Source organism: Osmia bicornis, chromosome 6 (genome assembly GCF_907164935.1).
Source record: "Osmia bicornis bicornis chromosome 6, iOsmBic2.1, whole genome shotgun sequence".
NCBI classification, from domain to species: domain Eukaryota; kingdom Metazoa; phylum Arthropoda; class Insecta; order Hymenoptera; family Megachilidae; genus Osmia; species Osmia bicornis.
The window spans coordinates 9974954-10000000 of record NC_060221.1 but is presented as its reverse complement, the minus strand read 5'-3'; the positions used below and the strand labels follow the sequence as shown (position 1 = coordinate 10000000).

The window sequence follows — 25047 nt, the reverse complement described above, 5'->3', positions numbered from 1 at the left end:
GCCTTTTAAAGCCCCCATTTCTTCCTCTTCACCTCCCTCCTTCAAATCCAGTGCACGAACACACGACACGTATCGCTTATACAAATCATTCTCTCACTCGTGCCATAACTTTTGTGCTGTAATTATTATATTATATACTTGTTTATATATATTATATGTATTTCTGATAATATAATCGTTGCATCGACAACATATGGAAAATCGTGTAACAATTAACCTTGCATTATTTAAGTTGAAAATTATTTGAATCTTTGAAACATTTTATGCTGCCCGAATCAAATATTAAATAAATACAATAGTTCTCTCGTTATATTGCCACGTGAGCAATTTGTCCTTCCTTTTTCCCTCCAACTGAAAATCTTTCCGCCCCTATAACCGACTGTACTTTCGCCTCCGGCAATATAACGAAAATCCACTATATTTAAACATTAAATTGCCCATTCTTCTTTGCCCCGATAAATGAGCAATTGTGATTTTAATTTAACTTCGTTTAAATGTCTCATTGTTAGTTTCTCTTGTCCAAAAAATAACCAATTTTAATATTTTAGTATTTATTTTATATGATTTATATTATAGAAAGTAGTAATTTTTGTTCTTCTTTCCTAACCCTTAGTTGACACTGTGAGGTATGAGACGATCCCAGCTAATTCCGCTCCAATTTAAGCCACTTTTGGCTAAAATTCATCCTTTCAACTCTCCAAATAAATACCTTTTCTAAAACCACATCTTTTGTACTATTCTCTCCCGTAAAATGTTCAATCTGAAGAGTGTCCAGCTAAAATTTTAACTCTTTATATGAAAATTTAAAGAAGTTATGAATTTTTCTGTGAAAACTCATTTTTTCAATTTTTCTTTTTCATGTGCAATATTTAATTTTACTAAAATTAGCTACGAAATAAGTTAAAACAACTTGCAAAGATTATCTAGGAATTTTTTCAAGTTAAAATAATGAATAACTTCTTTGCAGGAAATATTTTAGTAGTTAGGGTTTTAATTGTTCCAATGTTATTCTGGCTCCACCAAAATAACTTCCTATTCTAGGAAGACTAGTAAAAAGATATTAAAAATATCTTAGTTTTCACATGTAAAAAAAATTTACAAACAAATTATATATTTTCACTTATATCTTCAAGATAAATAATGCAGAATTTTAGTTTATTAAGAACATTACAATTAAAAAGTATTAAGAATGAACAACTACTTTTTATAGGTTATTTTTTTATAAAGATATATAATGCAAGAAAAATCTGGTTAACCTTTTCTACAGTGGCCCTTTGCCGGAAATCGCTTCCATACACATTAACGTAACTATGACTTTATTCTAGGGTGGACTTTTAGAAATTTTCAAACTGGAGTTTTGCAACTTTTGAACTTTGATAATTTGGAATCTTAGAATTCTAAAATTTAGAAAAACTGGAATTTTGGAATTCTGAAACCCTACAATTTCGGAATGTTACAATTTTATGATGGTTAGGGACTAATCCACATGGGCGGAGGGGAGCCAATTGTAGCCCCTGTGACAATGCCACTTTAGTAAAATAACGCCCACTTAAACTAAATGATGACCAAAGACTTAAATTGTCTAACTAAATATAACAAAAACGTAAATAAAATAACTTTCGTCATCGAAATTTATTTACAAAATAATATCACCTATCAGGTGTTTCTATATTTTTATGTTTAATTGTTTTATTATTATTATTATTATTATTATTATTATTAAAGGTATGCAAAATTTTCTACAGTTGGTATTTAATATAAATATCACTATTTTTATAAAGGTTAAAACTTATAAAATCTTTTCCAGAAAATAAACTTCCATGAAGAAATTTTATTTTACCGAGATACATTCACGACATTCTCAAGAACAGTAACATTATCGATTACGCAAATAAGCGAATAATTTCACTTCAAGCTTAAACTTCAAAATAACTGTGCTGAAATTATTATCTTCAACTATAGTACAGTATACGTCAAATTGGAAATTGTGTCACGTCAACTTACTTTAGTGGAACAGGCAATACTTTAAAAGCTAAAGTTCGAGCCGACAGGCTGAAATTTTGCACGGCTGGTTACGCTAACTTGCCGTCGATAAGTGTTGCAAGTTCGAAATAAATTAACCTTTCACGTGCCAAGGGAATTTAAGAGTTACATCGTTAATAATTACCTTCAAATTCACTCGCGGATAATGCATAATAAATCTTCTTTGCATGTATTTTCGTTTCTTTATACAAAGTATCCCAGTCAAAGCAGGCCACCTAAATATCTCCTTTGTTTTTTTATCATATAAAAAATGTTTCAAATGTTACCAAAAAAGGAATCATCTGGAAAAACAAATTGTTTCTTTACTTTTCTTTCAAGGTATGATTCGGGCATACTCAAATGCATTTTATCCTCCGCTACTGGATCTGATAATAAACTACACGTTTTCCATGTAAGAAATACCAATGACGTTGAAAAAACAAAGAAAAAATGGTAATAAATTTTATTCATGATTATGCTTTTTTTGAAACCATTAAAATTGTGCCATAATTATATTTTATATAATAAAAAACGTTGTGTGATTTAGTTGAAACGTCCTACATATTGCATTTTTTAGAACTTCAACTAACAACATCTTTTTCAATTACCTACACTTCTTCAGTTTCAATTTAGATAAAATTAATACATTTAAAATCGTTTGAAACTGTGAATAGGTAATATTTTTACACTTAACAAATTTTATATATTTTATTCACAATATTTCGTTATGTTTATTATGCATAATTTAAGGTAATATCTAATACGAGTATCTCTACTTAAGTAAATAAAGAATTCCTGATAATATAGATGATAGATTTGTATGGAAATTCAAGTGTCACCCGTATAGGAGCAAAGTGACAATCACCGTGTTAAAAAACTGAGAATATCAGACTGTTAAGACATATAAAAACAATGCATTACTCTCAAGAAACAAACAAATACCATATAATAAATTTATAATAAAAAATTTTTCTTTTTTTTCTTTTTTAATGGTTTAGTTGATCAGAAACTAGTTAGATGGTTAAATTAAAATTTAATTATTATTGTATCAATTTTCAATTTATATAATAAAATTAACAATAAAAAATAAGAATAAACACCATATTAATCCTTGAACAATGGAGCCTAGGTCAATCGTGATCCAAACTTACAAAACATATATAGAAGGATATTAACCTACAGTTAAATGTATCATATTTTTAAACGTAAAAGTTGGAAAAATAATTGTCAGAGGAATAGCCTAAAATTTAGAAAATGAGAATAATGCGAAATACAAAATAAATTTAAACTTGTGGCTCTCTCCATGGTCTACCCTTTCAGGGTTAAACAATGAACTATCCTAGAAAATTCGCAAATTAGTTAATTGACTTTTTGTGCAATAATCAATCCCTTGAAACACGTATAAATTTAGATTTTTTCAATATTTGAAACAAATTCACAGTAACCGATCTGTACCCGTAATTAGTACGTAGTCATCGTCCAGTCGTCAAGTCACCAATCTGAGTCATCGTGATTATCGTAGTAATTACGAGCATAGTCTGACGCAGAGGGATAGTCCACGATGACGTCGCGAGCGATTCCCTTTGAAGATTCTTATTATTTCCCGTTCTATCGTTCGATAGAAAACTACCAGTTGAAAATTCGGGGAAAGTCCATGGTATTGTCCAGAGTGTCGACGTATATAAGAAGCTTCACGAATCCTTATGCGACGTGGCTACCGAGAAAAACCGACGTACAAGGTGTTGTATATCGTTCGTGGAATTATTGACGTTTCGACGGTATAATTGATGTTTGGAAATCGAACGCGTTGCTCGATGTCGGGTTATCGACCTCGAGGTCTTATTGAAAATTTTTCGATTTTTCTACACGGTCTATTCAAGTTTTAATAGTGTTCCTTTACGTGTATTTAACAATCAATATGGTTCCCTCGGAAAAATCGCGATACAGGGGTGGTAAAAATTCAAAAAATTTTAATTTTGACGATGTATTATATTAAAAATAATTTAGAAGAGAAATGATATAACAATAATTTTAATTTCTTTATAATAATGATTTAATTATTTCTAATTATTAAATATTATAAAATTTAGTATAGGTATAACTGAGAAATATGAATAATAAATAAATATCAATTCAAATTTTCCGGCGTAAACGTTTACACATAAGTGATAGGGCCAGGCTTCTCTATATTGTCATTTTCCCCAGGAATGTCCGTATTGTGAAAGAAATTCCGTAACACCACCAATTTTCCAAGGGATACCTGATTGGATCGCGTTTGTACCTATTTCAGTAGATGTCATCCATATGTACGTACCTTCTGTTCAAACCAAGTTATATGACGAGACCGAATCGTACAGTAGCGAAAGTGTTAATTTATTAGGATTAAAAGGCTGTGGAGTCAAAACATATTAATTTAAAAAAAAATTAAAAGTGTACCATTGCCTCTTATTATTGGAATTTTATCCTATAAAATTATTTTTTCTTCGTCCACCCTAAGACGCTGTTTGTCTGAAAATTTAAATACCTGCCAGTCAAATGATATAAATAAGAAGAACAGAATTGTTTGCTATTTTAATTAATTAAATTTTTTAAATCACCTTTGATAAACTTCTACTAGGATGTTGTTTAGGATTTAATTATTCGAAAAATACGGAATAATCAGTCTAATCTATAATATTATTTTTTTGACAATATAAATTTGTATAATTCAAAGTAACAACGTAAGACATTTTTAAATTTAATTTTCAGTTAATTTTGGAGTTTGATAGAAACGGCGATTGTCACAGTATATGTTTATTTGCAGTTTTCTAGAGAGAACAATACCGTGGTAACGCGCTCGTTAACAAAAGCAAAACAGCGATAACAAAAGCAACACTGAAATACGATAGTTAAACACTCAAAGTTGGCACCAGCAACTTATAAACTGACAAAATCTTGGCTCGTCAATACTGTAAATCATACATTTTTTTTACACACGGATGCATACCGTAGAAGTGTGCGAGTACTCGTAATTTACAAGCCTAGCTGAACTCGTTTCGATTGTTCGAGCCGAGTCGAGCGTTTGAGTTTTGCCGAATTACTCGAAATCGATGAACTGTTTGAAACAAAAACGAGCTACTCGAAAAAATCGAACTACTCGAATATTCGAGCCGTCGCGCGTCGTAAAACTTCGATTTACTTGAAGATGAATTTTTAGCTCGAATATTCGAGTAGTTCGATTTTTTTGAGTAGCTCGCTTTTGTTTGAAGCAGTTCGTCGGTTTCGAGTACATAATTCGGCAAATTCAAGCGCTCGATTCGGCTAGACAGACCGATTATTGTTTGACTCGAAATTCGAGTACTCGAGTAAATCGAGTACTGAAATAAAACAAAGGATTTAAACAACCGAGTCAATTCTGTAAATCCTAAATTTCTAAAGTGCGACAAATGCTTAGATACAATCGAACTTTGGAATCTAGGCTGATGAAATGTTGTAAATTAAATTTTTTGCACAGTTGAGAACAATAGAACTTCTATTATTTGAACTAATTATTGTAAGTGTGCTACCCGAGTTCCAGATTTCTGACGAGCTTCACATAATTAGTCAAATTAGTTAGATAATTAGTTAATACACATTTGGTAGAATCTATAATTTATAGAATTTTACCTTCCTTTTTTATACCTAATGAAAATTATAGGTAGAACTAGGTTCTACAGGTTCATTTAATGCGCATGTTTGAGGTTATGAAATGATCTGAGCATGTGCACACATGTATTTTACTTATATTAATAATAGAACATTAAGAAAAGTTCGGTAAGTATTTCCGTACATCTCCATGAAAAGAAAAAGAAGAATACTCAAATATTAATACACGTGTAATTAACCAAATAATACTTATGAAGACGCTTATGAAGGCTACATCCGTGTGGGGGTCAGTTCTAACACTAGAACTACCGACGTTTGATGTATTAAAAACTAAGACTTAAAGATTTATTTTATAATTTATTCATCTTCTCTAAGTAGATCCATTCTATATCTCGACAATAACCAACATACATTTCAACAAAAGTCATTTTGACTGGTTTGGTAGTTCCAGTGCTAAGAGTGCATTATGAAATTACTAATTTTCAAATAGCAATTATCATCTTTAGAATAGATAAAATTGAGGTGAAGAATAATATTGTCAAAAATTACACATTAAAATCACGAATTGGTGTCAAAGTATCAAATAATTTTATTTCAGAAGTAAATGCTCTTATTTGTGTATTCTTTAGCGTACTTTCACCAAATTACATATTTTGTTTTTCTCATTTAGAAAATTTGAACACGTTATCTCAATGAATATTTGCTAATAGGTATGTGCAGAATTAATGCACTAAAATTTAGGTCATGATTTTTTTTTTTGTAATTTTGAAAAGAGATCAGCATTAAACAGTAAGAAATATTTTTTGATTTTAGGAATTTATATAAATCAAAATTGTACAATACTGAAATTTCGACATTAGGTATAATACAATTTATAATTACAAATGTTTAAAAAATACAAGAACTTCATAGCATACTGTTTTATGTAATTAACATATGTGCAACATAATAGAACGAAGGGTTAGATTTGACTTTCACACTTTTCAAGCATGTTAGTGCTACGCTTCCACCATCATAGCCTACAGAAATGCTACAAAGAACAAAAATACAATTTCATCACCCTCTCCCCTCCAACTGAAAAGGTGAACGCTTGAAAAATTTTCCGCCTTTTTCGCCTCGTGCGTGGCAATATAACAAAAGTCTATTGTAGTTGTATGTTTAGCTTTACTGTTATTCGAATGATTCTAAAACACACAATTCATGGATTTTCTTCAATTATGATAAAAAGTTAAATACAAAATTGGTAGAATTTAACATTTCAATAGGTACCATTGTGGTTGAAATAAAAAATAAGAAATCATCAGAATTTTATTTCTTAGCCTTAATAAATTCCCCTGTGAAAAGGTTAATGAGAGAAGTAAGAAATAATAAGATTATTCTGTGGTTTAGTACAATTTATGGATCCTAAATCTCCTTAGCTGCTAAATATATGTAGTGTAACATTCCTGTTGTGTCTCGTACCAATCCCTACTCTATACACACAAACGTTTCAAAACGCTAAAATACAATATCATCGCAATTACTTTCGTCTTCTGTTCCATTATTTCAAGCACACAAGACACTTATAGGTAACATTGAAAATATATCTGTGGCTTAGTACAAAAAATATAAATGTCAGTATTTATAAAATTAAGATATTACTACTTAAAGATATATTAAGGAAATTCACGTTCAAATAATTTTTAACATAGAAGATTCTGCTGTTTCAAATTTCTTTTTGGATATAAAAAGAGAGAATTAAAGCTTATGTCATTTGTGTTTTTTTACAAAAAAAATAAGTTTATTAAATAAATTTATTTTATAAAAAATTGTAACATTGCCATATACAAATGTCGTTATAGTAATTTCTAGATAGAATTTGAAATCACCGTTTCTTTATATAAAATATACAATTGTTTATAAACTCAATATCGGGTTTAACTCATTATTGCAAAAATATGACATTTCTTGAACCAAGCCACAGATATTTTAGCGATAATATACTACAGATATTATTCAACTTTCTTGATTATTATTCCTATTTTATATTAATTCTTAGTTGCTATAGTTGACATCATTGTTATATGATGGATTAGAGTATTGGATTTATGATATTGATTATAATATTAGAATAATAGTAAGTTTTATTAAATTGCTGATTTCTAAATACAGAAAATCTGACATAAACATAACACAAAATAACATTTTTAATATATCAATTAAAAGCTTAAGGTTTAATAAAAATATGTAACTACGTAAACGTAGTTAATATTCTTAACACAAAATAATCGCTTTATAATAAGTTGGATAATCAATATTTACTAGCGGACAATACTTGACTTCGTTTGTTCCAACAAAGAATGAACTAATTTTTATTAAAAATATTGATAAAATGTTTATGTAGTTAATTTCATCAAACTATAAGCTTCAAACTGATATGTTTCAAATGCAGATTTGTAATATTTTATGTCATGAAATCGTGACAGAAAAAAAGCGTTTGTTAGCGGGCTATCTCTTTTCAAAGGTGCCACTTTTACCTCTAAATATACAATTAAAATTAAAAGAAAAGGAAAACGGTAAAAAATTGTATAACAAATTTACAAGTAACCTAGGCAAAAACATGTTGACATTGTTATTTATTGTATTTTTCCATAAAAGAATTCTAAATATCGTTAAGCCTTTTAGCATGATCCCTAAAAATGAAAAAAAAAGAAACGGATTCATATGATCCGGATGATTTGCTAAATGAAATTTTAGAATAAAGACAGTAGACACTTTCAAACAATCGCTTTAGTGGTGAAGAAATGATGAAAATACAGCATCGTTGCTTGACACTTTGAATCTAGGCTACGAGAGTTACTCGTTGGGACATGTGACTGAATATCGTGACATGGTTCGGGATCTATGCGACGGCCGCGAGCACCGGATGGAACCGACCGGAATAATTTTAATGAAGATGATTTTCGTCGCCAGGAAGCGCCGCAGTTGAAAAGTCAATCTCAGAACTGTTTTATTTTCACTTTTCTATGTTTCAACGCGTGCTTCTCATTGGCGTAACTAGGCAGAGACCAAGGTGCGGTTGAACTCCTTAAAAATGTGGACTGACCTCCTCACCATTTTAAAATTCTGAGGTTCTAAGATTCTAAAATTACAGAATTTCAGGATTTCAATATTTCAGTTTTTTAGAACTCCAAAATTATGAAATTATAAAATTATAAAATCCTTCGAAAATTCTAATATTAATTTTTTAGTCTGTTTTAATTAGTTATTTCGAACTATTGGTATAGTCAAAAGTTTCTCTATCTACCTTAATTTGTCAGTCCTGTATTATATTAAATTTGTAATATCGATTATTACTGCAATTAGTGGATGAAAAAATATTGGCATACTGTTTGCTTGCAATTACTTTAAAGTATTATACTAATATAATTATCTTAATCGTTAACTGGTGAGGTAGGGTTTTACGTACCCTATTTTCCACCATACCAGCTAAAGGTTAATAAAATTGAGGGATAAGTTTCCGAATGGCCCTACCAAAATTGAAAACTCAGGTTCGGTATATAACCTAAATTGACTACCAAAAACCGATTAAAATTGGTTTCAAAGCTGAATGTCTTACCGTTTTTGAGATCTCGTTGTAAGAAATTTTTGTAAAATTTTGGGACTACGTATGCGCTATTCGATACTGAGCATGCGCTATTCAATACTGCGCGTGCGCTATTCGATACTGCGCATACACAGAAACTAACCTAACCTAAGCTTACCACGATATCTCGAAAACGGTAAGACATCCAGCTCTGAAACCAACTTTAATCGGTTTCTTGTAGTCAATTTAGGTTATATACCGAACCTGAGTTCTCAATTTTGGTGGGGCCATTCGGAAACACAGCCAAATTGAGGATGCCAACATCTTTTTGATCCACTGTAGTTCTTTGATCGGAGAACATAATCAGTTAATATTTTGAATAACTACTGATAAGAAAAAAATTCAAAGGTCAAACACAAGAATTTCATTCTATCTCTCCAAGTGTATTTTTCCTCCCTCGTACCCGGATGTACCGCGGTTCTTCGAACGCATCCTTTGCATCATCGTAAAATAGAAGGATAAGGAAGTTCATGGACGGAAAAGCTAGGACGATAACACCAGAGTAGCAACTCTAAACCTGTAGAAATTATCCATCGTATCACGGAACAGAGCATAACGTTGGATCCCGGGCAACGTGGTCCGCCTAACAATCTCGAATGTTTAAAGAAGAGACTCTTCTGCCGTTTGGTTACGCCAATTCCACGTAATAACAGTGAAATATTGAATACGAGCGTAAACTGCAATTTAATCGAGTCTCGTGCAGAAACAACGACGGCTCTACGGGACACGAGGATGATCTTCGTGTTTGCCGGCTCGAAGGCAACATATAAACGAGAAAATTCTTTGAAAGAAGGGAAATACAGCCGTGGGCTGTCGAAGGAACGCATCGAACCTGTTCATGGACTTGGCAAGGATCAACGATAGTGATTGGCGATTACGTTAACCAAACACCGCGGTACACGCCCCTACAATTTGCCTGGGGATCATCTTCCCCTAATCGCCGCGCTAATAACAGGATTACCGAGACCTGACCACGGAATCGTATACTTATCCCTAATTCGCTGTATCGTTATTAATATATATAATACAATTGAGAACGTCTCGTGCCTGCGATAACGTGAGTACACGATCGAGGCACGTGCGAAAACATCGAAACGCGATCGGACCACCTTCATTTTTCTTTCTTTTTCCGGTTCTGACGTTGCTTTCTTTTACGTCGCATTCGGTGCTAGCAATTTTAATCATATTCTAATATCAGATACTTTTAGCATTAATTTAAAAGATGTTTCAGTTGGAGTTGTTTTAACCCTCGGACAACGGATCATGGAAATAGCCACAATTTTAATATAACTTTGTATTTCATATTATCTTCATTTTTTTAATTTTACACGGTTGCTTTAAAAATTAGTCTCCTAAAGTATAAAACCCTTTCGTTTAAAAATAATATCTTCAACGTTAAGTAAATATCCTTGCACATATTTTGTAAATTTTGGTCACGATTGACCCACGCTTCGTTGTTCGAGGGTTAATACGTTCATTAGTACGTTGCTTATAAAATTGCTTTCAAGCAATTAACATTGGCGTAACTACATAACAACCAGGGTAGGCCTTGCCCACTCATCAATTTAAGACTTTAAGATTCTATTATAAAATTGCACAATTGCAAAATTTCAGAATTCTATAATTTCAAAATTAAATTTTTGATTTCTATAATTCAAGAATTTCAGAATTACAAAATTTATATAGGATCTGCCCCCCCCCCCCCCCCAAATCCTACTAACACCAATAGCAATTAATAGAAGTATTTTTAATTAAGTATTCAAAATTACATAATAAAACTACAGTTAATAAAAAATTAAAATGATCTATTTTTTTGAAAATCCCAGTTATTGCAATTCATGCTTGACGAAAAATTAATTTTGTATATCTATCACTTGTGGTTGATAGGTTATTCAAAGCTGTTCAAATGAAAAAAAAAGTAAACTGAATGAATAGATTTGAACTATAAATTACATCACAAATGTTATTCAGTATCCTAAAGTAGATGCTAATACATGAGAAAGACCCATTTTTTATTATATTCAATAACAATTTAAAATTTTGAAAACGCACCAAAACGAATTTTACTATGTAACACATTCTTTCGATGCAAGTAGAGTGACGGGTATAAACGGTGCGTGAGATTAAATATATTCTCAATACTTTCAGAGCAATCTACCTGTAAAAAATGGATAGAAGTGGAAGAAAAAGAAAAAATTTGACATACTTACGTGTAATGAGAATAAGAAGGGCTAGCCTGTTCAATGTGCGTAGCCGTTGACAAGCCTTGCACAATGGCAGCCGAAGGATCCCTAGCTGGAGAAGAATTTTGGGCTGCCGGTACAGCGTGATGGTAACGCTGGCACATTTCGGCCAAATTCCACCCATGGGCATCCATATATTAACACTGCTTCGATTTTCTTTGGCGTACCATCCATTTCACACGCGTTGTGACACTTCCTCTTCCTGGTCCTTCCTCACGTTTTTTTACTTGTTCTTTTTTTTCTCTCTCTCTCTCTCTCGCACTATTTCAATTCACTTTTTCTTAAAAACAAACCGGGATGTAATATAAATCTCAACGAAACTCACTCGCGTGTTTATTGTTTGTTTCACGGTTCGAAACATTGCACTTGAATCTTAACGACGATCCTCTTCCTCCAACACCGTGACTCTGTTAACAAACTGAAACGATTGTTCCATTAATGTAGCGAATCTTCTAAAGAAAAAAATTGAGAAGATAGATGAGATTAGAAGCTGACGAAACGATACGAAGAGAAATTGCAGTATTCATTAGGTAATGCTCGAACTAATCATGGTCTAAAGGCCGGGTTAATGAAAGTGTCTAGTTAATTTCAACGGAACTGAACAACGGTAGACAGGTTCAACTAATACAGGGTTGAAAATGCGATAGCAGATAATCATCGGTATCTGGTGATTCGATATTGATCAGTTTCTGTACTAGGAACAACGCTAATCACTATTGTACGAGAAATCCATGGCACAACTATAATTGTTCTCGGTAATATGGTCCATCAAATCAGAGTCGTTGGGTTGCACTTACTGTTAGTTTAATATAAGAAAAGGAGCAACCTGATTTTTACTACTAACACGTTGATTGTTATGGTAGAAAGGATCGTATCGATGTACCGTGACTTTGATGTCCATTTCCAATCGAAGGGTAACTATTAGAAGTGTGCGAGAATTTCTGAAAATTTCGGGCATTCGATACTCGGGTCAGGTCGGGCTCTTTTAAGAAGCTGACCCGACACAAACCGAACAATTCCAACCCGATCCGACGCGACCCGATCCAGCCCCATTCGAACAATTCGAACCCAACCCAATATTTTCAGGACCTCCATAACTGCAGCACACTCACGCCTCTAATAACTGCAGTGATCCTACTAAATATTTGATGACGGTAATGTTTAACCCTCGTACACAATTCGGGGTTAAATTGACTTAATATAAAAATTCAATATTTAATAATTTCTGTTTATTTATGTAAAACTTACTGATCTTTAATAGAGGTAGTTGAATGATATATGTATTCATGAAATAAAATATTATTTCGTATTGTTTGTGATAGATATGAATCGAACGATATGTGTGTAATAAACAAAGCAAAACAATTATTGCCTCGAAAACTAATAGTTATAATTGTAAAATTGTATGGTTCTTTATGTACAATAATGTGGCGGAGCTAATTTTTCGAAAAATTCAAAAGTTTCTAAAGTAAATTATAGTTCTTATATCAAAGTTTATCACTTTACTGACAATCACTAAAAATAATCTGTATTTAATTCTAAACTCCGTGATGTGCTTAAACCTATGTACTTCCACTATTGAATTCGAGATGTTATAGATAGTAAATTGCATATGATGCAGTCTAACGTAACGTATATGATGAGAAATGACACATAGTGCGTAACTAATAGTCGGTTTTATCAACTCTGTTGATAAAAGCAGTGAATAAATGTTTGATTATTATTGATTCATTTATACGCTACAATTAAGACGAAATTATAGGAGAAGGTAAATTATTTTAATTTTTAGTTATTACAGTGACTCTTGCTATATTGCTATGTCAGCGAAATGATTCCTACATGGATTTTCAAATATACAAGCGTCACCCTTTTATCATCTCGAAAATGATACACTTCCATCTCCCTTTCGCCCTTCCAAATGAAAGCTTAACAAGCTTTCTGCTCCCATAGCGCCGTTAGCGGCAATATAACGAAAGTCTACTATATTCAGTTATAAAACGATCTTGGTTACTTCCTGGGTATTTATCTCGAAGACTTAAATGAAAATAAATAATTTATAGAAATAACATATTTTCAGTACTTTTTAATCGATGGATTCAATAAGCCCGCCCTTTTAATTTTTTAGAGTTGATAATGGAAAGGCTTTTGTACCATTGTATCAGCATCATTAACTCCCTTTCGATTCAAAAAATACTTTAACGTCAGTCAGTACTATTTAAAAATTCAGAGCACAGTTATAACTGTGATCAATAGTAAACTCTATCAAACTTAATTGGTTGAATTGCTCCTAGTATAATATAGGAAAAGGAACAACTAGACCTTTGATAGTAACATTAACACATGGACTATTGCAATGAAAATGATCGTATCTATTAGATGCCGTGACTTCGATATCGATCGGTTTCTATTCAAAGAATACCGATTCAACGTAAATCTATGGGACAACTATAAGTCCATTAAATTGGAGTTGTTAAGTTCCATCTAGTTTAAAGGATACGACCACCCTGAAGATCTCAAAATAAATAGCTTTATGAAACTTTTTAACAAATATTTATAACATGAAGTTTTGTCTATGGTCCTGAATAGAGGCAAAATGTCTCTGTACAAATCATGAAAACTGCATTTATCATTTAAGACAGAAAAGAATCCTTAAACTTTTACTATCTACATTTTTGCTAAACGCACACCTGATTTTAGTATGTTTTCTACACAATAATTTTCTGCAAATGGAAATTAACTCATCACAAATTGAAATTGCTTTAATCGACATAACCTTGGCACCTTATGTATTTACAAAAAAATTCAATACACAGAAAATAATTTAATTATATTAGAAAAAGCGATAATGATAAATGGGTTAGGTTAGATTAAATAAGATAACGATTCAAAATACCAAATCGATTGATCGGTATCATTATGATCGATTGATTATCTCAATTGAATAATCTAGTAGCAAATATATAAGTAATTATGAACGAATTATTCAGCAAAGACGTATTAATAATTTAAACAATTTAGTGAAACATATTTAGAAGATTGTTAAATATAATTTCATTTTATGTAATAAACCTTGATTTGAAAAAGTATATTCCTATTTGTTATTAAATTAAAAAATAGTGGAGTCGTATTCATAATCGAATAAGTAATTATTTAACCCTCGGACGGCGAACCATGAAGAGAGCTCTAATTTTAATTTAATTTTATATTTCATATAATTTTTATTCTCTAAATTTTACACTGTCCCTCATTTAACTTTAGGTTTTGTAAAAAAGGGAAATAAAAGTAATAGTGGCTCGAATTTTCCTTTTTTTTTATTATTTTTTTTTATACGCCTCACTTTTTCGTTGTACAGTTGAATTTTTCATAATTATCAACTGACAACATAGCCACTGATCATCGATACGCCCAGACGCATGCGAAAAAATGTTTCGCTGAAAATTTGTTAAAATTGACCTTCCCCCCTTTTTCGTGGACCTTTTCATTTGATTTTATAATTTTCCGAGGTTAAAACGTATGCACAGCTTGGACGGTTAATTGCATCACGAAGAAAGTGAAACCCAGCGTCTTACTATCCACTCGTTCAGATAACTTGTTAGTAATTTATCGTCGATTGGCTGTTATACGATATACCGTGGTCACCGGTGTGATTAACACTCAATCGTTTAAGCCACGAAGAAAACGACGTTCCCTGCCCAACCCAGTAGTCATTTCCAGAAGAAATGATAAGTTTAAAACCGATGTCAGTTATCGGGCCAAATCATTGACGGTCCATTTCACGATAATTGGATCGTTCGTCAGACGTAACAATGAGAAAATAAATAATTATCGAATATAAGAAAACGTGTGTCTCACGTGTACGGACTTATCTCGTCCGTTGTTCCTGATTGATTGCCAAGTAGAAACACAGAAAGATAGCGTGCAGGATCACTTAATCAAGCTGATTTCTCTAACAGCAGAGATTCATTTGTCACGGCATACAGCCTCTAATAATAATATAAGAACGTATACGACATATCTGCGAGAAAGAAAAAAAAACTCATACACAATTTCTATAATTCAGTGGCTTCGTGTACGAAATGCCAATGTCACGTTTTTGCAAATATAAGTTACATTCGAGATTGAATTTGTAAATAATTGTATATTCTATATGAGAAATGACATCCAGAATTAGTAGATGTATTTGTATTAGTATTAGCATATGTCCATATCAAAATTTGGCATAAAACAAACTTATGGTCTTTGCAAAAAGAACACAAACACCATAAGCTTTAATTCTCTTTTCTTGTATTAGAAAAGAAATTTGAAACAGCAGAATTTTTTTTTTCTTGCACCAAGCCACAGATATAGTTCGAAATTAAGGAAACACCACGAATTATTAATCCTCAAAAATAATTCTTAATTATTTAAAATAACAACATGTCCAACCCCTATTCAAAGATGTGAAAATTTCTCAAAATCAAATGAACACTTTCACTTTCTTACGTATAATTCTTAAAGTAGAAGAAATAAGAAGAAAATGTTTCAAATGAAAGTTTCATGGTACATTAAGTGTTACAAACTTGCATCAACAAAATTTTGGAAAAAAGCTTTCGACTTAAAAAAAGAATTTTGGAAATACTACTTTTCTTTTCAACAGGAGCTGTCATTACTAATTCATTAGTATCTGCTATACTCATTTGAGTACACTCAATTTTGTAAGTTATGTTGCTATCCATTGATATTAATTTAACCCTTTCGATGTCCTCATATGAGGGCATGCTATATAAATGATTGGTACATCTATATTCGGTAAATTTTATCGTTTGCAAGCGTTTTCCTTGTATGGTCACAACCATAGATTCTATTTGACACCGGTGTCGACTTCTCTTTTCAAATTGTGTGATCACAAAAAGAAATTAACCACGCGCATTCAAGTGGACTATGTCCTGCTGTCTTTCTGCCTCCTGTGAACCGGTATATATTTGCTGAAGTTATGTAGTAACCTCTAGTTTTAGGTAGAAAAGTGCGTTTTTGAAGGTGAAAACCAACAAGATGTTCAATACTTTGAATTTTTAACTTATACCGCACCCACCTGATCGTAATGTCCTTATTTGGGAACGCGTTACACTCTCCTTGGGAACTTTCTTGGAGATATTTTATACGACTGAAAAATCATAATTTAATTCAAAGACCTGCTTAGCAAAATACCGATTTTTTTTTTCAAAGAAAAAAATAATTGATGACCGAAAGGGTTAAAATAAACAAAAAAAATTGACTGACAGTATGATAAACATAATCCAATTGCGTTACTAATGCTATTAATATTATACCGGCGAAAACTGGACAATATGAAAAGACTAACTTTTGAGTTATTTTCGTAATCAACTGTTTTCGGTTTCTTTTGAGCGTCAATGGGTTAAGTAACTGATAGAGGTTATGTATACTGAAATAACTGTCAAGCAATTGTTTGAAATTCTCAGTAAGAATATCAGTTTGTGATTCTGAAAATATTTACTTCGCATACAGATATTATTTGAATTAAAGCTTTTGTCTCTGTACTTTATTGAATCGTTCCTTCCAATGATCAAAAGAAAACTTTGTCCATCCGTGAAATGATTATTCCTCTTAAATAACGCGAATTGGTACAATTTTACGGCAAGCGAAAATGGTAGAATTCCCAATAAACATGCAAAGAACAACAGACTTTAGAGTCACAGCCAATTATCACCGTCGAATTTCCAAAAGCGTCGAACATTAGAAAGTCGCCGACTCGGAACGTTGATTTACAATTTCCAGATTTTCTTGCAGCTGGTATATCGAACAATCTCGCGGGTAATCGTACGCTCATTACGCTGCTTGCATATTATTTACTTTCCTCGCGAGCCAGCTAGCATCCCAGGGAAGATGCATATCGCCATGAAAACCTCTTAGTGGAGAAGGGGGATAGGTTAGGGAGGAGAGGGGGGAGAAAAAAAAAAATACGTTGCAGAGAAAAAGGGACAAGCCGCTCGCGTAGAAACCGATAATTTAAACGGATTTTTCAGCGTGACATCGTTACGCGACTCCGCACGGCATTCCGTGTGCTTTCGTGCCTCCATCCTTGTAATGACATACGCCGTGCGATACAACGAATATCGCGTATCGATCTGGCATTATGATTATTATTGCGTTATGCCTTGCCACGATTGAGACCTTCGTTTGCAACACGTATCGCGCACGCACACCTGTGCGCACCTTCGATTCTAACTTTATGCTCGTCTCGTGGACGATGCACAGTGAAAATCGTCGTATCATTCGAGATGCTAGCTGCTTTTTTTTTTCAAGAAATTTTTTCTTGCTATCGTTGTAAGAATCTCTAATAAGACATGATAATCAGTTTTTGCTTCCTCCAATTTTACCCCCTCCCCTGCCGCCGCCAATCGGATGTAGATATACGTGTAAGTACGTCAGTGCAAAGTTATTAGGTCAACCCATAAATAATGTACTTTTAATCATTCATATTTCGGTGACTCTTATTTGATAAGCATATTTAACCTCTTCAGGGATGATCTTTTTATAGTAAGAAAAAAATTACTTAATTTTATTCATTTTATATTGATAGGAATTCAAAACGCAAAAGAAAATGGGGAAAATAATAAAAATGCACGAAAAACCATAACGTCCACATTTGTGCCCGTTGAGCGTTAATAGTAATTTATAAGTGAAATGATTCCATACAAACTAAATGTCCATATATGTGGCCAAGGGCGTCAAGAAGTTAATTTTTCAGAGAATTTCACTTTCTACTGAAATATATTCATTTCTGAATAGTTGCTATTTTTTTTATATCACTTTCATGTTTACCAAATACGTGTGTCTAAATAGTTTAATAGTGACCTTCCAATTCAATATTTAATTAGATGTGAACTCCAATATTTAATTTTTAGTTTTCAATATTTTATTTCCTCCAAAGCGATTTTCGGTTATTATGGTCGTAAGCTATTACAGCAGAAAAAAGTTTGTTAAATTCTAATTGGAGGATGTGTAGAAATCAAACTTTGATGAGAGCCTTCATTAAGAACCGAATGGTTGGTAACATTATGGCTAACATCTAATATCAAAGGTTGGAAAATAACAAAGGAAGAAAATAAAATGAATTGTTATTTTATTAAATTAACATCCAATTAAAAACAAAAGAAAAATATTTCATTAAGCAAAAAATGTGTACGTATATGGCCAGAATAAAATGCGATTCAATATTAATATTTTCTGCACTCTGTTGAGAAGTGCAGAGTACTTCTAATCGTAAGTATCAATAGTTATTGTTTCATTTCATTTAAAAATTCAAATTAAATGATACTTTATATATTTGTTGATTTTATTCAAAATAAAAGAAACCTGCGTATGAAGTATTAGAAAACAATATTCTGTAATGTCTTTGTCCTGATGTTTTTGTTTAGTGGTGTAGAGTCGTATCGGGAGGGTGAAGTAATCCTTAAAGTTGAAGGTACAAAATATATTCGGTGTGGTAATCAGATTGTTAATATAATGAGTAAAATATCGGGAACATTTACAAAATACCTAAAGCACTAGCTCCTCCTGTTTCGATTTGAATGAAAATTGAAAAAACATTCCACACGCAATTATTGTTCTTTAACCCTCGGATGGCGGACCATGGAGAGAGCTCCAATTTTAATTTCATCTTGTATTTTAAATTTTACACTGTTCTTTTATAAATTACTCTTCCAACATATGAAACTCTTTCGTTTAACAATTGTAGATTTAACTTGAGGTTAATATCCTTGTATATGTTTTGTAAGTTTGAGTCATAATTGACCCTGACTTAATTGATAGGGTACGAATAGTTTGCAGCTTACTATAGATTTAACTTTTTCTATTAACACTATCTGATCTCTCGTAAGGACAAGATTCACATCTAATTGTAAGATGTCGTACCAATATTATATTTTAAAATTATTTTTCATTATTCGAAAATGAAGAAATCTCGCCGTGGTTACCATGATACCCAAATTTTCCAAAAGATTTAAAAGGAAACATTTTACTGATTCACTCACTTCCAATAATGAATCCCTTCGCTACTATTGACAACTATACTCGCTTACTATGAAATGATCACTGGGTACTACGAGCAAATATTGTCGTTCAAGCAAAAGGATTTATATTTCAAAATATCACAAATCCAATAGAAACGCTCATATAACAATTAGAAACAAAAATACGTACACTAAAAAATAAATAAAATTTAATGAACGAAATTATTTTGTTGATTGAGTTAGATAATTTAATATACGGTGGTATGAGTACAATTCCCAATAGAGACTACCATAACGAAAGGGTTTAAAAACCACGTAAGTACTTATACATCCCAATCAAAACTATTAAAATTCTTCTCCAAGGATTGATAATAAAAATATCGAAATCTTTTCGTTATCACATTAAATAAATGATATAAAAAGTGTAATTATTTGTAGAAATAAATAGAAATATTTAATACTATTGATTGTGTACCCCTAAATCGTGCGACGGACACGTTCGATGCAACTACTTGTATCGAGTCACGTAAGTATTCGTACGTTGTCAATAAATTATTACGATGCTTTTTCCGAAAACATTTTATTAAGTGCTGGGTAACAAGAATATGTACTATGTTATCCCTTAACCGACGCGATCGCGCTTCGCTTGTTCTATATCGTCAAAAAATGCCACGGAATCGGCTCAGTGGACCCAACTATGAGTACGTTTAACGCTAATGGCAATACACTGTTAATGTTACATGATTGAACACCAGTATTTTTGCAAACTGACTATCTTAGAATGCAAATAATTGGATAATTAACAAAACTGTGAAATCAAATGAGAGAGTTACAGCGCTGCATAACGCATTATGATCTAATGCGTTAGATCATCGGCGGTGGCATTGTTCCACCAGATTTTTGCAAAAACCCGTGGCATTCAAACGGTTAATGTACATAATATGGCTAAGAATTATTTCTTTCGAGCGACATAAAATTTAGAATCTTCTCTATGGAAATGTATAAGAATCACTTTCCACTTGGAGGTGCAAAACAATAAATCGATATGATAATTACTCAAAGCATACATTCGTCTTTGAATTGTAACGAATATATCATTTAAAACGGATAAATCCGTCGTTAGACGATAAGAGGAGAGATTAAAAAGTCAGTACGTTGGAGGTAAAAATGATATAAAAGTCTGTCTAATCGAATGATGTTTAACGATTTACTGATTGTCGATGCTAACAAATATTTTGCTGCCTATGAATGATAGTGGCACAAGTTAATAAATTTCAAATTTGCTTCAATTGCATATAAGGTCTACATCATATTTCTATTTCTATCATATAGAACAACGTATTTGTAATTCCATCAATTTTTTTAAAGTAATTATTAAGGCCTGTATTTAATGTTTTTAAAAATATAAATTTTAAAAAGTCTCTTTTAAAGTTTACATTTGTTTTTTTTTAGTTGTGTCACTATCACTGTACATATTGTTTTAATTTTGAAAAATAGTGTCTTATACTTTTGTCTAATTTATATATATACATATATTAGTTTATATTTTTGTCCAAAATTTGTTGGATAAAAATCAAATTGTTTCGTTTCACATACAATACTGTTTAATACTGTTTAATCTAAGTAAAGTTTGGCCTATACTACAGCTACGTAGTAGTATTTAACCCAAGTTTTCATACGAGTCGTAATTGAAATGAAATTTTAAAGGTTGATGCTATTTTAGTCGGATATAATAATTAAATATTTTTAAACTGAAAAATAATGATGTATTGCAAATATAACGAAAAATAGAACTTGTAGGAACATAAGTTATATGAGGTGAAAAATATTTGCGTAATTATGTATGACGGAGTATGTTTGTAACCCCACCCCTATGTAATTACGGGTTAATATAAATTCAATATTAGGCTCTAGTCTCGCTAAACTTCAGAGACGTCTTATAATTTTGTCCAGCAGTGTAAATGCAATTTATAAACATCTAACCCCTAACGCTTTATGCAGCCGCTGTTATGCATGACCAGTCATTAACCCTCGAACAATTTTGTATTTCATATTATCTTCATTTTCTTAACTTTAGACTGTTCCTTTAAATGCATGATTCTTTTGAATACATGAAACTCTTTCGTTTAAAAATGATACATTTAACTTTAGGTTAAGTTTCGGATAAGTTTCCGAATGGCCCCACCAAAATTGAGAACTCAGGTTCGGTATATAACCTAGGTTGACTACCAGAAACCGATTAAAATTGGTTTCAGAGCTGGATGTCTTACCGTTTTTGAGATATCGTGGTAAGAAAGTTTTGCACAATTTTGGGACTACGTATGTGCTATTCGATACTGAGCATGCGCTATTCAATACTGCGCATGCGCTATTCGATACTGAACATATGCTATTCGATACTGCGCATACACAGAACCTAGCCTAACCTTACCACGATATCTCGAAAACAGTAAGACATCCAGCTCTGAAATCAACTTTAATCGGTTTCTTGTACTCAATTTAGGTTATATATCGAACCCGAGTTCTCAATTTTGGTGGGAGTATTCGGAAACACAGCCTAACTTTCTAGTAGATGTTTTGTAAGCTTGGATCACGACTGGCCCAGGCTCCGTTGTTCAAGAATTAATTGACATGGTACGAATACCTTTGCAACTCACTATAGATTCGACTTCTTCCGTTGGTACGACCTAACCTCTTGAATCGCGCTATTATCGACTAGATTGTCACGTCGGCGTACGACGACGAGGCCGTTCGATTATTATGACGAATGCACGTATCGATGGCGCAAGCCATCTGAATTTATTATGCACCGGTCAAATTAAAAAGGATGTGGCCGACTCCAACGTCCACTTCCTCTTAATCGTAACAGTGAGTGTGGGAACATTGGTCGACGTACCTTTGAGGAAAAGCCTATTGTCTATAGTCATTTATCAATGGTTGGTTAATGACGCGAGCCCCGAGTGCAAATTGTTGCTTATTGTTGTATCCAGTGCGAAATTGCTGCGTTAATGGCACGCGTTTAACACTTTTCGTATGAAAATTGGTAAATACCGACGATATGTTGAAGGTTTGAAAAAGATCAGTTTCAAATCGCTGCCGCAGCACCCATCTACCGAAGATCACAGCATCAAAACTATCTGCAGAAAGTATTCAGACACTTACATATTTTTCAATATCATTGAAATACACTGGTTTATTAATTTTTCAAACTTAAGAAAATGATTTATAAAATTCAATAAATTCAGTGAGGAATTGTTTCTCTCAAAAACAATAGGTATTGAACACTTTTGCTACGATCGCCTCAACAGAAAACTGTTCCCGTACGTTTGTATCTGGAATTATCTTACTCAATACGTGAACGTAAATAAAATAATTTAGACCATGAAATTTTATTTGCAATAAGAAATATTTCAGCGTAGAAGTTTTTGTCATCATTTCAAACGCCACGTTATGGCAGTCGTTGATGCTGCCAATTTAATTTCATCGAATAAATTAAGAAAAAGAAGAGAAAATAAATTTTGAATAATGTTACTATTATATTAATAATGTAAGGTAGCAATCTAGAAATTAATCATTTTTAAAGGAATAGTGTAAAATTTAGAATGTGAGAATAACGTGAAATACAAAATTAACTTGAAATAATTGTAGCTTTCTCCATGGTCCGCCGCGTCGTTCAAGGGTTAACTATTTGTATTTAAATAAAATTTTAATGTCTGACTACATGTGTCTATTTTCACTCGGACACCGAATGTGTCAATAATTGTTATATGAAAATTTCTATTGGAAGCCTGATACACATTTTGAAATGTAAACGCTTTATGTTGGACAACTATGATCGTCAGTGATACCCAATGTTTTTTCATAGTAAATGACTATCATCTGTAGTAACAAAATAGTTAAATACGTTAGAGACTGGTAAATTTTGTACTATCACGTTAAAATATCAAAATGGTATGCGCTGGACAGTTACAATTTATTAGTTACTTGGACCAACATCATGCAAATTATAAGATGACAAAAAAGTCTTAATCAAGGTGAACTTTTCGGCTTGCAGAATTTCCAAATCTCCATTCACTCGTAAAGATTTGTAATATGTACCTACACAAGTTCAACTGTACAAGTGGTTCAGTGATAGCAGAGAGTTGTGTTGGAACTAACCATCGCTATACTACTAGTAAAAAAATTATGTTAAAATATAAATAATATTTTAAACCTATTTATATTCATCTATTGAATTTCTCTAATGGATGGAGTGTTAAAATTTTGTATAAGTCCTGATGGGAGCCCCTATTAAGGACTAAGAGGTTGGTCTCACTGATTGGTAAACACTTTCTATATCAAAAATTTATTAATAGAAATGGAAAAGAAAAAAGTATTAGAAACATCAATCGAAAAGAATAAATACTTCAAGTTACAGAGTAACTTTCAACGCTAAATATTAGGTTCATCGGGAAGTTCTATTTACGCGTACGAAATATACAACTGGTACCCCTTGCAAATAATTATACATATACAAAGAATAATTGATGAATGTGATTACATATTATGTAATTAGGCAACTTGCAACTGCTCTCCTAGCGCCTTTCGTGTTAAAACGAAGTTTTCATTTAAAATATTCCAAACAATACCATGTTGACTGCAATGGTGGTCACTGGTAACCGACGCGACGCTTCGAATTTTATGTAATTGAATAATTAATAAAAGAGAAAGGAAGGTAAAATCTTAAATTTAGAAATTAACTGATCGTTCCCTTAATTCTTGAACAACGGAGTCTTAAGTCACTCGTGACCCAAACTTACATAACATATACAAGGATATCAACCTAAAGTTAAATGTATAATTTATAGACAAAAGAGTTTTTTACGTTGGAAGAATAATTTTAAAAGAACAATGTAAAATGTAGGACATGAAAATAATGTAAGATACGAAATTAAATTAAAATTGTGGTTTTCTTTATAGTCCGCCGTCCGAGGGTTAATAATTACACTTTTAATACATCTTACTACACTTCTACTGTAACAGTTAGATTGAAATTTTAGTCATTCAATTACCAAATCGATTAACTCCACAAAATAAAGTATGCCAAAATTGGTAAAATTTAGAATACTAGGCATCAATAAAATACTTTGACGTTGAAATTTTAAAGAATCCAAAAAGTGAAGTTAATTATTTTAGCCTGTGACTAGCTCAATTGTCCTGAAAATTTAAATCTTAATTTCTAAAAGTGTTAAAAAATCGCTAAATACTATCTTCCAATATTCTCATCTTTCCTAATAGACGATAAAAATTCTGCTTTGCAGCAACCATTTTCTTGCTAATATCGGCTAAGAACGCAATTGCATAAATGAATTTTTTTTAATAATATTGTTTGTTTTATTGTCATTGATTTATTAAACAGATTAATTAATTCGTGAAGCACGTGAAACACCTACTGTGATGGTCATTAATTATAGTCATATAGTAATATTTTACTTAAAAGTAAAATATTTCAAAGACCGCAAAACGAAGAAAAATTTGCAGT

The 25047-nt window shown here is 32.0% G+C and overlaps 1 protein-coding gene across 2 annotated transcripts in view; it reads right to left on the bottom strand.

The window, feature by feature from the left end:
- Nucleotides 1-25047, bottom strand: part of LOC114877517 (putative transcription factor SOX-15) — a 101516-nt gene that overhangs the window by 74706 nt on the left and 1763 nt on the right. Inside the window, exon 2 of one of the 2 annotated variants that reach the window (XM_029190184.2) lies at nucleotides 11482-11932. The exons of the other annotated variant lie outside the window; for it this stretch is intronic. Within the exon in view, the coding sequence (XP_029046017.2) occupies nucleotides 11482-11648 (167 nt within the window). The 5' untranslated portion in view covers nucleotides 11649-11932. The remainder of the gene's footprint in view (nucleotides 1-11481; nucleotides 11933-25047) is intronic. 2 annotated transcript variants of the gene reach the window in all.